We start from the raw sequence: 16,339 nt of genomic DNA, 5'->3' as shown, positions 1-16,339 counted from the left end.
TCCAGTCTAGATATCTGGCACAGCAATTTTGAATCAATAAACACAAGTAATGATAATAATGGAGAATTTTATATATTATACAGCCCTAAAAAGTAGACATAATTCTTCACAAATTCCAAGAACCCATGGAAGTTAGCCCCCCACGCTGGCTCTGTCCTCAACATCCTCTCCAGACATCAAGAAAACCATCACAAAAAGAATGGGGGAGTTGAAAGGGAGAGCCTATGTACATTCAGCCAAGAACATGTAGATTCCCCCTTTCAGGATTTGTGTTCAATGTGCAAAGGTCTGGAGATGAAGTCAGCAGTGGTGGAGATGAACTCAAGGATGGAGGTGGGGGTAAAGCAGGCAGTTCTACATATTCTGTAGAGGGCTTATATGGCAAACATATTATGCCTTGCTATGCATAGTTACATTTTTATGCTGCCTTATGGTTAAACTGCTGTGGCTTTAAAATATTGAAGCGTAGCTGATACTTAGTTAAATAAAGAATTAAACAGGAAGTCGTATCAGACATCCGAATGCTCTGTTTCTATCTTTATATATAAAAACCTGCATACTGAACATGACTGTACGGATCAAGTTAAAAGGAATTAGACAATGCAAGTGCTAGGACCTCAAACACATGTGATACGTGGATATGTAACTTGGGAAATGTAAGTGTCCATTCAGAGTTGTTACTAAGCTGTTAATTCACAATCATGTATGGGGGCAGGGGACCAGAATAATTAGCTGAAATATAATGCATCTAGTATATTTTCCATGCCCTTTATTCCAACTTTTCAAATATTTTTCCAATACATTATATAAAGATCAACTCACATTCGAGATTTTCAATGTAGAGGTTTTCAAACTCTCTTTCTATTTGGCCAAAAAGTTCCAGGAGTGTATTTCTTACAGATGATGGTAGTTTAGAATCCTTGAAAGAATAAAAAATATTAAAAATTATTGGAGTGCTTTATATTGCTTTAGTGCATTTTTTACCCTTAATGCCAATTCTGTAATTTTACTCCAAAATCTATCCTGAAATAATTTTTCCATTATACCAAAAAAGAGTTCAAATTTAAATCATACTTCGATCTCCACTGTTGTGTTGATTTGGGGGGCGAACTATTAGTGAGTCACAGAACACTCTGCTAGATGAAGTGAGTGCTATTTTGACCATGATTCAATCATAAACCAAGTAGCATGGAATGGTGGGTGCCTCAATAATGAGGCTGCCTTAACTGTCTGAGCCAAGGCACAGGCTTGATTCTCTGTTCAGCAGTGAAGACCAATGGCGTGGCTTTGAGCACCTCTCCGCCCCCCCCCCTCGTTTCACCTGAACATTCACAAAAGGATGTGTTGAGGATAAATGAGGTGAAGGACTGAATGCTTAGGCATTCCCAAGTTTTAAACTAGGAGTTATAGCCTTTTACATTTCACCACTCCTCACAGTATGAAAACCCTCCATGTTGCCTTGGCAAGTTTTGTTTTGTTTTGGAAAAAAAGATATTTTCTTTTTTGGAATTATATGGAATTAGTTTTGCCGCTCAATAGATAGTTATCAAGCTATTGTAACTTGCCTTAATAGGATTAAGTAGAGAATTTAAACAAACATAAGACACACAAATTACAGCCAAATTTACCTGGCCTTCCAACATCTCTCTCTGCAATCCTGACCGCTCCTGTTCAGAACTGTTTGTTCTTCGTATAGAAAGACTGTGAGATTTGCGTTTCTGCTTGGCTTGGCGAGCAGTGGCACAACTTCCACTTTCTGTGGGCATTACTTCAAAAAAATAACTTCCCAGAAGTTCCTAAGATAAACTAAAACCAAGTGTTAAATATTAGAATTTGATTTATATAATGAGTTAGTCTTAGAAGAAATAATTGTCATGGAAAAATTTAAGCCTGCAAAATTCTTAAATCATTTTTAGGGAAGGGATATTTTGTTTTTGTCTGAGGAAAAAGAGCTGCCTTTAGTTAAAATTATTTAATTCTGATTCTATTTAAAAAATAATGCTGCGGATATATGAAAACAGGAGAATTGAGACCACATTCTCTGCCATTAATTGTTAGCTAAAAAGCCACCGTATAAATAAAAAAAATCCTCCTCTAGGCTAGGGGCCTACTAAGTGCCTTCGAAATGCAAACCCAGTGAGAATTCCAAAATGCTTCCAGCAAACAATCAAACACCTACTGCAGTTCAATGAAATGCATGCAAAGTCATAAACCCAGCTGTAAGTAAAGGAAGATGATGTTTGAAGGGTGGAGTCAGGTAATATTTAGTAGAATATTTAGTAAAATGTTGCAGCAGTTTACTAACTTGTTCTTTCATAAAACACCTTACACAAAGACTGTGCTATAATCAAATTAAAGTCTTTAAAAAGTTAATTCATTTAACATTTAATGCTAAGAATATTAAAACGGATTTGCAAATGTATCTTTTTTTAACATTTGCTCTATTCGAAAATCATCACTATGCATTTCAAAAGTCATCTGAACTGTGTTTAAATTACCTGACAGTACCTTCAACCATACTTGCCCATGCATGAACCATACTGCTCCCATAAGAAAGTCAAGTTGTGCTTCATTTAGGGAACAGTGTCCAAAAAACTACACTGTATCCAAATCTTTTCACAATTAATATGAATCTATTAAGCAAGAAACATTTTCCATTTCCTCCCCTCCTCAAATTCCATTTTAACAAGAGCTGAAGCATTTCGTCAATTAAAAACCTTTCAGTTAAGAAGATGGCCACTGTTCATCTGACAGCAGAATTTGTTCTAGTACAAGAACTTACATAAACATGGGAGGCAGACAACACTTTAACAGAGGTATTCCTCCTCTCCCCCATGGTAAAGAATGCCTCTTCTAAAATGGTGTCTTATTCATGTGTCAATAATCTAAAGACAAATAATACTGTTCAGAATTATAATTCTATTTGTATACCATTTTAAACAATTATAAGGTAAAGGTAAAGGTACCCCTGCCCGTACGGGCCAGTCTTGACAGACTCTGGGGTTGTGCGCCCATCTCACTCAAGAGGCCGGGGGCCAGCGCTGTCCGGAGACACTTCCGGGTCACGTGGCCAGCGTGACAAAGCTGCATCTGGCGAGCCAGCACAGCACACGGAAACGCCGTTTACCTTCCCGCCAGTAAGCGGTCCCTATTTATCTACTTGCACCCGGAGGTGCTTTTGAACTGCTAGGTTGGCAGGCGCTGGGACAGAGCAGCGGGAGCGCACCCCGCCTGCGGGGATTCGAACTGCCGACCTTTCGATCGGCAAGCCCTAGGCGCTGAGGCTTTTACCCACAGCGCCACCCGCGTCCCTTACTAAACAATTATAGCTCATAGTTAATTAAATTTTCTTTAATTGGTGCCAGCTCTAATTTTAACATGTGAGTTTTTAGCTTCAATAACAGAACAATGGCTAATTGTTACTTTGAATCCAAGGTTAAAAGACTATCAACTCAGAAGGCAACATTCATTTCCCCCACCCGAAAAAGAATTCCAAAACAATGACAGTCCAGGAAAGAGACCCAGGAACTTGCAGAACAAAGAAGAAAGCAATAAAGTTAAGCAAAGAAGTGTGAGCAGCATTTAAAACAACTGTGTGGAAATCCCTGATGTAGGGAGATTTGACAATACACCAACTCTCAAATTAGGAATGAGAACTGTTATATACATCTAACAACTAGAAGACTGTTGGGGTTTGAAAAGTCTAGGTTATGAAATCTACAGCCAAAAACAAATGCATGTTTTGCAAATTGCAAGGCAATGTAGTGTAAATAATACTTGAAATTAACACAGAAAAATACTACGTGACTCTGTTTAATTAGACTTACTAATTAAGGCTGAGGATACTGTATGTTTTAGTACATGGATATGAGCAAGGAGCATTCCTCTGAAACAACCTTTCCTACAAGCTAAACACCCTTTTCACATGTACTTTTCTTGTGACTAGCAACTAACAGAAATGGTATCAGCGGTTTGGAAGATGTCTCCAAAAAGGTCAACCTGTTAGTGATAATTTCCCTCCACTAGTCATTATTAAAATTCTTAAGCTCAAAGCAGACCCAAGGGGACTTAGAATTTCCACATCTTTGTGCTAGCTCTGGCTAAAAGATCTACTACACTCATAGAACAGCTGAACTTAAATAATGTATTTTAATCTGATGGTGCAATTTAACCTTCCCTTTTAATCATGGTCAAACGTTCTGCAAAATGAACACTTTCTTTAAGCCATTTTTCACAGCATCAGGAAAACAACCGGCTGTTTAGATACAGGCCCTTTTTTATCATTTCCAACAAGAAAGGAAGAGCCACAATTAAAGTGATACAAACCAAATTTGGAGATGGAAGAAATCATTTTAATATTTATTCATATTTATTCTAAATCATGCACCTACATCTACAAGGTGCTAAACAAAACACAGGAAAAAGTCAGGCCCCTGCCCAATGCAGTTTCCAGTGCAATTTAGACAAAACTAAAAACCTTCAAAAACTGGAAGAGAAGGACAAACATAATAAAGCACCGTCAAAACCTTTGAGGGGGAAAAATACAATTTTAGAACTAGAGAAGTTATTTGCTCATAAAATGTTAACAGCTTAGTCAGTTGGACATCATCAATCTGCATTTCATTATACTAATGATCCTTTGCACATCTTCATGCACCAGAATGACTGCAAAATTCATGCATTATTCAGGAAAAAGACATGCTTAAATGCAAGCCCTCCTCCAGATCTTGCAAGAAGTTACACCTAAAGCTGAGGAGGCAACAAGCAAACACACACACACACGGAAGATGGGGAAAAGGAGAAATTAACAAGCAGGATTCAAGGGCCCACTGACACGTGATATTTCTCCTACACCGACCACTGTTGTGTGTAATAAACATGTACACCACTGTATGTGACAACACAGTATATTTATTATTAACACACACATCATGAAGCCAGCGTAGGAAAAATTCATGTGCAGCAGCTCAAAGCATACTTTAAGGCTGCAATCCAATGCTAACATACATGAAAGTAATCCCCAATGAACTCAATGGGGCTTACTTCCAAGAAGATATATATAGCATTGTACTGTAAAACTATCCAAAAGACCGAACAGCCTTTAGCTTTTAAAGAGAGATTACTGAACCTTAAGGGGGGGGCGGAATATTATCCTTTAAGCTTTGGTAGCAAATCACTTAAGTTGGAAAGGTGATTTCTGTCAAGATCAATTGCCCTTTCACCACAAAAATCTTACAAATTTAATGTAAGAAATGGAATTAACTGAACAAGTCCTTAGCAAAACAGTATGGCACATGGAGATACACAGCACAATCCTATACATGTTTACACAGAAGTAAATCTCATTGAGTTCAATGGGATGTACTCCCAGATAAATGAGTATAGGATTGCAGCCACAAGAGGGGATCATTGCTGGCAGTTACCTGGATTCACCCTATTAAATTAGGTTTTCAAAATAATGGAAATTACCTGTCCAGTATATCAGTGTCATGTTAAATATCCTATGAAAACCATATTAAATATTGATTAGTGAAACAATACAAAAATTAGTCAAAAAGACTTTCACATTTTAAGTCAATTATTGCTGAAGCATGCAAAACTACCACCTATACTTTAATCTTCCTGCTATCATGCATGTTAAGGGCCACAATGAGAACATTAGTGAGAAATGAAAAAATCCACAGTTCAGATGTTGCAGTTTACGTTCAGTATGAGCTGACAGGTACGCTTACTGCACCATCATAAGCCTACTTCTTGAAAGCATATTCCATTTGTTTCCATGAGATTTAATATCAGTGGAATTCTTCAGGTGTTCAGGTATTCTTCAGGTATTCAGGTGTTCAGCCTCCCATGAGGGATGAGTGGTGCCCTGCTATGCCCCCCCCCATGCTATCCACACATTAGGAGCATGGCAGCAGCAGGACAGCTTTCCAAATACACACTGGCTAGCCCCATAAACTATGACCCTGAGCATTCAGGGTTGCAGCTCATGGAGACAGGCAACACACATTTGGCAAGTTGCCGCACTGCAGACATGCCCCCAATGTATGGATAGTACTACGCAGGAAATAGTACCGTAGTTTTCGCTCTATAAGACGCACCAGACCATAAGACGCACCTAGTTTTTGGAGGAGGAAAACAAGAAAAAAAATATTCTGAATCTCAGAAGCCAGAACAGCAAGAGGGATCACTGTGCAGTGAAAGCAGCAATCCCTCTTGCTGTTCTGGCTTCTGGGATAGCTGCACAGCCTGCATTCCCTCCATAAGACGCACACACATTTCCCCTTACTTTTTAGGAGGGAAAAAGTGAGTCTTATAAAGCAAAAAATACAGTACCTGCATGCAAAGACAGGCTCTAGTAAATTGAGTGGACAAGACCAATAGTGGGTCTGATGGTCAAGAAGGCAGCTTCTGCACAAGCTCTAGATAAAAGGAAGTGAGGGGTTGGTAGAGCTCGTCAGCCAAGGAAGGTAGCCCATCTAGGAGACGCAAAACTCTGCTCCCAAACCCCTGCTGCCTTGGGAGATATCCTTGGTAGAAGAAAATGCTAAGGAGTAAATCCTGCCCAAATCTGGAGTGCAGTTCCTAAAGCAGTTGGGTGGCATCTTGTATGCCTCCTTCCCACAACTCCTGCAGCCAAGCTGGTGCCGAACGTATTGCTCGACTTTCCTTTGGATCACATCAGCAAGGGCCAGGGAGTCTTGCCATCTGGGAAGTCCAAGACCTCCATACTCACTGCCCAGGCTTCTTCCCCAGGGAGGCTAATTTGGTGCTGCTAATGCAGCAGTTTGACTTCACCCCTGGAGATGCACTCCACAGTCTCTCAAGACAGATGGGTGCAAACCAGAGAAGGGGCATAGCAGAGCACAGGGACAGACACAATGTGGATGCACCCAGCCCCACCTCAATTGATTATAGACCTGTGAGGACACAGAAGTACAGATGTAGTTGTAATCCAAAGTATGCACATTCACCTGCAGGTAAGCATAGCGTGAACTGGATACATGGGATCTCTCAGCACACCACTAACTAGGCCACACTGATCAAAATACAGTGTCAAAAGAACATAATCAGATGATTCAAGACAATAAGTAAATGTTAACTATAATATTACATTGTAAACAGACAGGAATCTGCAGGAATCTATACAAACAACCCTGCGCGCATAAGTGAAAATCAGAAAAGGGGGAAACCCTCTAAACACCCGCTTTTTCCTGCTCTCCACATCTCTTCAATCCAGACCGAAATATCTACAGTTGAAGCTCTGGGGCTGGCTGGAAGATGTGCACTTCAGCTGTTAGGTGTGGAGGCTGAGCAGCCTAAACAAAGCCTTGCTGTGCCTCTGGTCTTTTGAGGGCTTTCTGTGCCCTCAATGACATCCTCGTCTGGCTCCAGGGAGGGTCTCCTTGGAAGCCCTGAGGACTTTCCCCCATTTCCTGGTACGTACGTATGTATTTCCCAGTGCCACGCAGATACACAGTCGCACACAAGTCAACTGTGCATTAAGTGGGATGACGCCTGTATTTGGAGTTTCTCAAGTTCTGTTGGGAGTACTCGCATTCATAGGCCAAAAGCTGCAATTGTAGCCTTTCCATGGCAACATATGAAACTATCAGGTCACCTAACATAGGTCTGGTTTCTGTAAACCACTGTTGATGAACTTGATTGTGTTTTTTAATGTCCCCTTCATGTGTTGCAACTGTTTTGCATGAGGAAGTCAGATCAAGGTTTGACTACACATTTGAACTATATTCATTTGAACCAGTGTTGCACAAATGATATTTTCAAAGCTATTTGCTAATATAATGGGGCAGCAACTGATGACTCAAACTCAAAACGGCATTATGGCAAAGGTAACATTACACTTGAGTATATAAGAACTAGTTTGCTAAGTTGCAAACAATGCTCCCTTAAATGCCCCAAGCATAAAATTTTGCAACAGTGATCAATCAGGTCCACAGCAGAAAAATGACTTGCCTTAAGTTATTCACATCCTAACAAATCATCCCATAAAAGGTGGGAGAGATATAAAATATTCTACAATGGCAAAGAGACAACTATACAATTTTTTAATACTATTATTCTAGTATCCGAATTATCCTTTACAGTGCATGTTTTATACCTTTAAATAAAACACACAACATCTACTTTTTATTGAATGTATCAGATTATTTCTGATTATTTCTGGAAGATAAAATGTAAAACAAATTATCATTTAATTGTCAAAGATGAAACAAGAATAGCAAGCATAAAAGATCAGGCAACAATGTTACAAGGTCCCCCCATTAAGTCACCTACTTTAGCAATAGTTGGTATTCCTAATATGCTTACTTGTCCGATCTTAAGCAATCAAGACGAGTTCTGTAATGAAAGAAAAAAATCCCTCGGGCATTCATGTTTCTGAAAGCCAAGAGACAATATCTCTTTCAGGAAATATCAGAATGTGGAAAGAATTACTAAAGCAGTGTGCTTCCTTTTTTGTCCATTTAAAATTGCTTAGGTTTGAGGGAGGGAGACTGGCAGAGCAAGTATAAATGCAAAAGCAAGCTCCCCACCCCTTTCTGCTCTGTTCTCCAACATACAGCTTGATTTGGCATTCAAATTTTAAACAGGCATTATTATTAATAAATGAATACTTTCCTGGGAATGGAGAACTTGAAAGAAGTGTTTCCCTTAAACTTCTTTTTAACAGACACACACACACAGAAGTTAACAGTTGTGATTTTCAGAGGGCTAGGCATGTTAATCTGTTGCAGAAGGAATAACAATAAAGAGTTTTGTTGCGCCTTAAAGACTACAACATTTATTGCAGCATAAGCAATTAGTTAAGATTGTAGAATAAAATTAAGCCTTGTTTAGCAGAGCAGGGATTTTCAAGCTGTGTTCCAAGGCAACTAAGAATTCTTCAAAGATTCGTTGCATTTCCCACATACACAAAAATAGTAATGGTAGTCAACCTTTCCTAAATGATGGCTTGCTCACAACCAGTGTTAGATAACCAGTGTTATATAAGCTAATCACCACATGGCACCTTAAACCTAGGTTATGGGTGCCACCTCTGTCTAGTCACTTTCTTATGTGGTGGGGTTTATTATTATTATTCATTTCTATACCCCTCTAAAGAATCAAATGAAACAATCCAGAATAAAACAGCAACAAGACATTTCCACAAACTGGCTGGCTGGCTGGTGCGCAGCTGCTTCTTTTGGTGCTTCAGCGCACAACAGAAAATGCTGCTGCGTACTAGCCATGTGATGGAGATGTCAGTCCCCAAAAATGTTTTGAACTAAAACTCCCATTGAAGGGACATGGGTGGCACTGTGGGTTAAACCACAGAGCCTAGGACTTGCCGATCAGAAGGTTGGCGGTTCGAATCCCCGCGACAGGGTGAGCTCCCGTTTCTCGGTCCCTGCTCCTGCCAACCTAGCAGTTCGAAAGCACGTCAAAGTGCAAGTAGATAAATAGGTACCGCTCTGGTGGGAAGGTAAACGGCGTTTCCATGCACTGCTCTGGTTTGCCAGAAGCGGCTTAGTCATGCTGGCCACATGACCCGGAAGCTGTACGCCGGCTCCCTCGGCCAATAAAGTGAGATGAGCGCCGCAACCCCAGAGTCGGTCATGACTGGACCTAATGGTCGGGGGTCCCTTTACCTCTACCTTAAAACTCCCATTATTCCTGACTATTGGCCATATTGGCTGAGGATGATGAGAGTTGCAACCCAAAACATCTGGAGGGCACCATGTTGAATGGCATTGTTCTAGACCAGTACTTTAACTAGGGGTGGAGCCCTGAGCAGCACTCCATATGAATTCAGAGCACATTCATGAAAATTCCCTGGAATCCTTTATAAATTTCAGATAGTCATCAGAAAGACAAGTAAACAAATCTGCAATATTATGACAATTCTGACCACCAAAATCAGCAGCCATGATTCAGGGAAGCAGACAGTTCTGTTTATCCAGAAGATCTCTTCACTTTTCCTGGTGTCAGTGTCCCAGAGGACAATTCTTCAGTCTTTATATAAGATTTGCCAAACCAGTTTGCATTAGGAACAGGAGTGGAAGGGCAGTATTAAAATAGAAGGTTGGGACAGGATCATAACAAAGAATATTAAGCCAGGAATGGACCCAGTGGGTCAGTCAGTTAACTGAAGAAAGCCAGCAGATACAGGAAGGGAAGAAAACAAGCAACAGGAAACCCAGTTCTAATATGTTCTGGTAAAAAACTGCTGAGACACTGAGGCAGGAAGGAAACAGATAGAAACAGGATGCCATGTGGAAAGGTTGGTACATGCATATCACCTGACTAGAGCACTGAAGTTCTCAAACAGCGGCTACAGAAAAAATGAGCCTCATCTAAATTTGGCATTATGCATCTACCTATACCCAGCCACTAGCAAATGGTGGCCCAAAGAATTTGACTGTGATGACCTGACAGCAGAGTTCTTCTCACACACTATCCACAATGCAGTCTGCTTTTTAAGTCAGGAGTTGTGTGGCACAGCATGGGAAGCAGATGATTGGGTGGATAGGCCTGTTAGATGGGCTAATGACAACAGGCATATATGAAACAGTCCTCTGGCCTAACAGCTAAAATGTCCAACCAAATTACATGATTCTTTTCAACCAGTAATTTCCTGCAGTGGATTTTCACTTGCTGTTGAAATAACCTAATCGCTGAGTTCTTTCATAGCTTCCAAACCTCTGCTAATTTTCATGAGCAAAACCAGCAATTTCCTTAGGTCACATCATTGTTCACTTTCCTTATCATAAACACACCTGGCTGAAGTGTGTGCTTTAAAGCCATATCTAATCTCCATTTACTTTGCATAAACCCAGATATTTATCTGCACATTTCATTATTCCATTAACAATATTATCTCATTCTGTTACACGTCTCTCTTAATTCCGAGCTTGCACAGTGTTGTTAAAAAGCCCTGACCAAATACAAAATTTCTTCACATGTTGCTGGAATCCAATGATTTTTATAACAGCAGAGATGTGGTCTTGCTTTCCTCAAAATTAATAAAGCTTTATTCTTGTATATTCACAGTATACTCCAAAAGTTTCTGCTTATTTTAATATTTTGTAAAATAATAATGTGCATAAAATATAAATATTAGTAGGAAAATATGACAATTTGATTTGAACTTGAAGTCTACAGGCACTTGGAAAACACTCAGTCGTTTTCCTGATTAACAGCTAAATAGGAGGAAAGCACCTCCATCACTGGCTGATAACTGCATTTTTAAATTCATCATTATAGGAGTTTGGTGGCTATTCAAACAGTACCAACAATTAATCCAAAATGAAATTAACCATGGTCACATTATATAGCATATATGCTGAGTACTAAAATTCATCCTCTGAAGATTATACAATAACATAAAGTACATGTTGCTAATTAAAAAATGAGCAAGAATGCTTGTGAAGATTCCACATAGTTCAGAATATAAGAAAAATTCAAAGCCTACTTTGAGGTATTTTTCCAATCAAGCCATGTATAAATTTTATAAAATAAATAAAATAATGAAACTGAACAAAATTGTCAAATCTAGCAATCCCACTGTCATTTTTGCAACCTAGGGGATGTGCCACAACTTGCCATTCTAACCTAGTAATGCTGAAACTATCTGAGCTTTTTAATCACATACTCAGTAATACAATCTTATCTCAGCCATCCAGTCAGGAATGAGATTGTTCATGTCATACATGCAACTGCCCAAGATATCCTCTGCAGCACTACTTTTTAAAATAAATTCTGCCTGTCCCTCCTGTTCTATTCTTTTAAATATTTTCCACCTTCCCCTTTTTCTCCTTGCTGACAAATAGCATAAGGTAAAGAAAATTAGAATTCAACTAACCAGTGACAAAAGGGTTTTGAAAATTATTTTACCACTTTAATGCAAATGTGGGAGGATTATGTGTCAAGGGATATTGGAAATAGTTATTTCTTCCATAATCAAAGCTTGAGAATTAATAGCAACATGGGAAGCTGCCTGGTAACAAGTAAGACCAACCAACCACTCATCTCTCTCAGTATTGCCAAAACGGACCTGCAGGAAGTCTCCAGTGATTCAGAAAGGAATCTTCAAAGTCCTACTTGGACATGATGGGAACCTTTTGCAGACAATGAATGTGCTTCACCTATTGAGTTGGAATGCCTCTCCCAAATTTCTATGCCAATATGTGATTTTTTTTATGCTACAGTATTTTTAATTTTGTTGTGATATATAATTTTATTTGGAAGCCATGTCATGTTTGATTTTATCACAGAATAGGATATAAATGCCCAAATAAACAATCACCACTGTACGCAGAAACATAACCTGGAAACATTCCAGCAGCACAGTAACCTGGGCATTCAAAATTTCTTGCTACTTCATTAGAAACAGAATTTCAGTGTGAGATTCTATCAACAGTCCATCAAGATCAGCATTATTTTAAAATGGGTAGCCAGAGGCTACAGGGTGATTTATATGAACAACAGAATGGCAATACCTATGTCTCATTAGTCCTCACAATCTGACAACCTACTGCCTGCATCACTTTTAAAGTGGGTTGCTTATTTCTACATGTAGCATTAGTACCTTAAGAATCTGTGATGCAGATGAAAGGCATGCTAATATTCTATGTATAGGAACAAGTGATCAAGTTTAAACATTATGTTAAACATACTGTAAACATTAAACATCATGGGTAACACCCACATGGGTATGATGTTTTTATACACTAAATGTTACTTCTTCTTGGGCCTAATATCTGGAACATACCATCTTTCAACACGATGAGTAGTAGCAACTAATAGATTGATCCTGCATTTTTCAGCCATGGGGAGGTTGTGACCTTCATGAAACCTTAAGAAAATAAATTCCAAAGGATGTGACATTCCATAGGTTTTGTGTTATATTAAATGTTTTCTTTTACTTATCTCCAGTCTATACATTTCAGCAAGAGACACCAAGAAACTTTATGTCTCTTAGGGACAGCTATTTTTCTCCTTAAGATCATCTCATTTCTAAACCTAAAGGAGATGCATCCTAACAACATTTATATATAGCCTGCAGGTTTATCAGAGAGGCTCTCTTTTGTTTTGGTTCAGGCAAACAGCATTAATCACTTGTTCAAGGAAAACAAATGCAAGTGAAGGCTTCTCTGCCATTAAATCATTAACCACATCACTGTTACAGAAAAGGTCTAACCAAACTAGGTGGCCTCAAGTAACCACTCTGTTTCAGCTCCCACTGCATAATAAGTGAATAATATTAATTTACCTTAATTGGACAACATAAAGATTACTGAGAATTTATTTGAAGTGGTCTGAATACTTAAAAATGATATGTAAGTGATTACTACTGTTGGAAATACATATATGTGCTATGTGAATGCTTATTTTCATTAATAATACAGAGTTACAACAGATGCAACACTTTCAATTCACTTGGTGTGAAACTCAAATACCGCAAGCCCTGTAGAATGCAGCCTAAGCTATTTCCAAAACTACAGAAAAAGAGCTGTTATTTTATTACAGGGAATGTGTTTGGGGATGTGAAGTTCACTGAAACACTACAGGCTCTCTGAATCTAATTGGCAGCCTTCCACACACTAATTGCCCTGATTACCTCATTTGTTCAAGAAACATACACCTTGGAGCAAGGGTACTGGTGAACACCTCAGCATTCAAACAGCAGGATTCACTTTCAGGCTATTCAGAACCACCACCACTTAACTTTAGACAGTTAATGTGACCTTCTCAGTGTGTGTGTGTGTGTGTGTGAGAGAGAGAGAGAAATGTTCTCCCTTTTGATTGAGTACTGTAAATCCTCATTTATTTATCCTGGGCTTTCCCTGACCATTAGTACCAGCCGAAGATGTCCTTGGTTCTGGCTGCTCCGAACTTTTTAACCTGATAACGTTAGCTTGACTGGATTCCTGTATTGTTTGATGCTGTGAACTGTTTACAGCATAACGCGTTTCCAGTTATGGTCACGATAAAGCAGCACAGCTGTTGTTGTTGTTGTTTTAAGTAAAATAAAGCAAAATGCGGCTGCAGGCAGGCCCCTTACCCCCCCCCCGTGCCTCTTTCTTCAAATACCCCATTCCTGTAAACCTGTCTATTTTATCAAACTTAACTTCTGCCCAGGCACGCACACACAACTGAAAAACAAAAAAAGGTTGAAAATGAGCACAAACGTGTAACGGAAACACAAAGAAGCATGCTGTTTACATGGGGTCCATCAACTCCCCACCCCCCATATTGCGGGATATCCCTCAGCAGTTCTCCTAACCTTCACACACACACACGAGGCATGGTGCACCTATTGCCACTTCACCTCAACCTTAATACAGATCTTGTCCCCCCTCCCCCAAACATACACAGACACGCTTCAGTTCTCTGTGGAGGAGAAGCAGATGGGATTCCTTGGCTTCCCCTCCCCCCGGGGGGCTGAGGGGACGTTTCCCCCTCAGGGATAGGAAGATGGCGGGAGGGAGGGGAAGGGAGAGAGGCGCGGGCTAAAGGCCCCCCCGAGCTCGGCTCACCTCTGAAATCCAGCTGGGAGGCGGAGGGGGCGGCTCCCGAGCCCGGAGAGGGAGGGAGGGAAGGAAGGCGGGGAGAAGAACAAGCCAAGCCGAGGAGAGAGGGGGGAATAGAGTGGGGGGAGGCAGCTCCGGTTAGGAGGAGAAAGAGGAGGAGGAGGAGAAAAGAAAATGAAAATAGGAGGAAGAGGAGGAGGAGGAAAAGGTCGCCGGTGCAGCTGGTCTCCCTCTCCGGCACGGAATGCGCCAAAACCGCTAGCTCCACCAGAGAAGCTCTAGCCCACTTCCGGTTCCTGCCGGAAGCCCCTCGGCCGCCAGCCAGGCGGCTTAGCCACCACAGAGAGAACGAGAGAGAGAGGCGCCGAGGAAGGGGAGGGGGAAGCCGTGGTGGAGTCGGCGCGCGTCAAGTGACTCCGCCCCCGCCCCCCCCCCGCGGGTTCTGCGCTGTTGCAGCCGAGCGAGGTCGCGAGGCGCTTCCTTCCCGCCCCGGGGGCGTTTTAAGCCGCCTCTGGGATGGCAGCGAGGGGGATTCGATTTGCTGGGCGGCTGTACAAATCTGTCTATAAATTTGTCCATAAAAGTCGCTGCCATTATTATTGAGTTCCACTGGGTTCTAACATTTGGTAAAAGGTAAAGGGACCCCTGACCATTAGGTCCAGTCGTGACCAACTCTGGGGTTGCCGCACTCATCTCACTTTATTGGCCGAGGGAGGCGGCGTACAGCTTCCGGGTCATGTGGCCAGCATGACTAAGCCGCTTCTGGCAAACTAGAGCAGCGCACAGAAACACTGTTTACCTTCCCACCAGAGTGGTACCTATTGATCTACTTGCACTTTGGCATGCTTTCGAACTGCTAGGTTGGCAGGAGCAGGGACCGAGCCACGGGAGCTCACTCCGTTGCAGGGATTCGAACCGCAGAAGATCGGCAAGTCCTAGGCTCTGTGGTTTAACCCACAGCGCCACCTGATACTTAAAATGGCAGCTTTCCAGGGCTGCAGGAGCATCACATGTATGCTCTGCCTTTGCCTTTTGACGTACGTGCAGAGCTTAGGACATTTTAGGTACTTTGGGTGTTGGATAGTAATGAGTTTTTGTTGGTACCCAGGGCTTGCTTTCAGAGAGAACTCGCTGGAACCCAGTTCCGGCACCTCTCAGTTGGGCGCCCTTGCCATTATAAGAGAACAAGGGAGGCGATCATAGGGAGTTCCAGGACCTTTGAGGAAAATAGCATCTGTAATCCCCACAACAGCCTCGCAAACCAAACAGGTGTTGTTTCACCTGTGGTAGATGATGGGGCTCAGAGAGGAACACGGGGAGATGCTTAATGCTGAGCCATTTGTCCATCCAGGTCAGTACTGAGTATTCACAGTGGCAGTCTGCAATGGATTCCCACACAGTGAGATGCTGTCAGCCTTCAGATCACGTTTGCAGACATCTTTGTAATGCACAGTTGATCTGCCAACGGGCCTAGTGCCTGAGGTCCGCTCTGGATGCCTTCATTTGCCCTAGCTGCAACTAAACATCTACCGTATCTCCAGTGTCAGTCTCCACAGCCACAGCAGGTGCTGTAACACCAACGGTTTGACTTCATGCACTCCTCCATTGTTTCCAGAGACAGAAAGATGCCAACAACAATATTATTATTTATTAACTTTGCTGGTCACTTTATCTTGCCCAGGACAACCCAAAGAAAGAGACAGATTTGTAGTTCAAAATACCAGCTCCCAAAAGAGGGCTTTTTTTTTCAGGGTTGCTATTTTTTTGTTCCTGATATGTTACGGCTATTGGATGTACCTAGATTT

General features: G+C 41.2%; 1 protein-coding gene across 6 annotated transcripts in view; it reads right to left on the bottom strand.

Annotated features, from left to right (window-relative positions):
• Positions 1 to 14,840, bottom strand: part of WDR37 (WD repeat domain 37) — a 58,453-nt gene extending 43,613 nt beyond the window's left edge. Inside the window, exons 1-4 of one of the 6 annotated variants that reach the window (XM_053410059.1) lie at positions 14,541 to 14,839; positions 5,470 to 5,501; positions 1,629 to 1,806; positions 823 to 919 (exon numbers count right to left, since the gene is read on the bottom strand). In XM_053410059.1, coding sequence (XP_053266034.1) covers positions 823 to 919; positions 1,629 to 1,766 — 235 coding nt within the window. In that variant the 5' untranslated portion in view covers positions 1,767 to 1,806; positions 5,470 to 5,501; positions 14,541 to 14,839. Of the gene's footprint in view, positions 1 to 822; positions 920 to 1,628; positions 1,807 to 5,469; positions 5,502 to 9,910; positions 11,693 to 14,540 lie in introns of those variants that run through there. The other 5 variants (XM_053410062.1, XM_053410058.1, XM_053410063.1 and 2 more) reach the window with 5 other exon arrangements.
• Positions 14,841 to 16,339: the final 1,499 nt, after the last annotated feature.

The sequence above is a fragment of the Podarcis raffonei genome, chromosome 12 (assembly GCF_027172205.1).
Source record: "Podarcis raffonei isolate rPodRaf1 chromosome 12, rPodRaf1.pri, whole genome shotgun sequence".
Classification (NCBI taxonomy): Eukaryota; Metazoa; Chordata; class Lepidosauria; order Squamata; family Lacertidae; genus Podarcis; species Podarcis raffonei.
The sequence above is the reverse complement of the archived record's forward strand: the minus strand, read 5'-3'. Positions and strand labels throughout refer to the sequence as shown.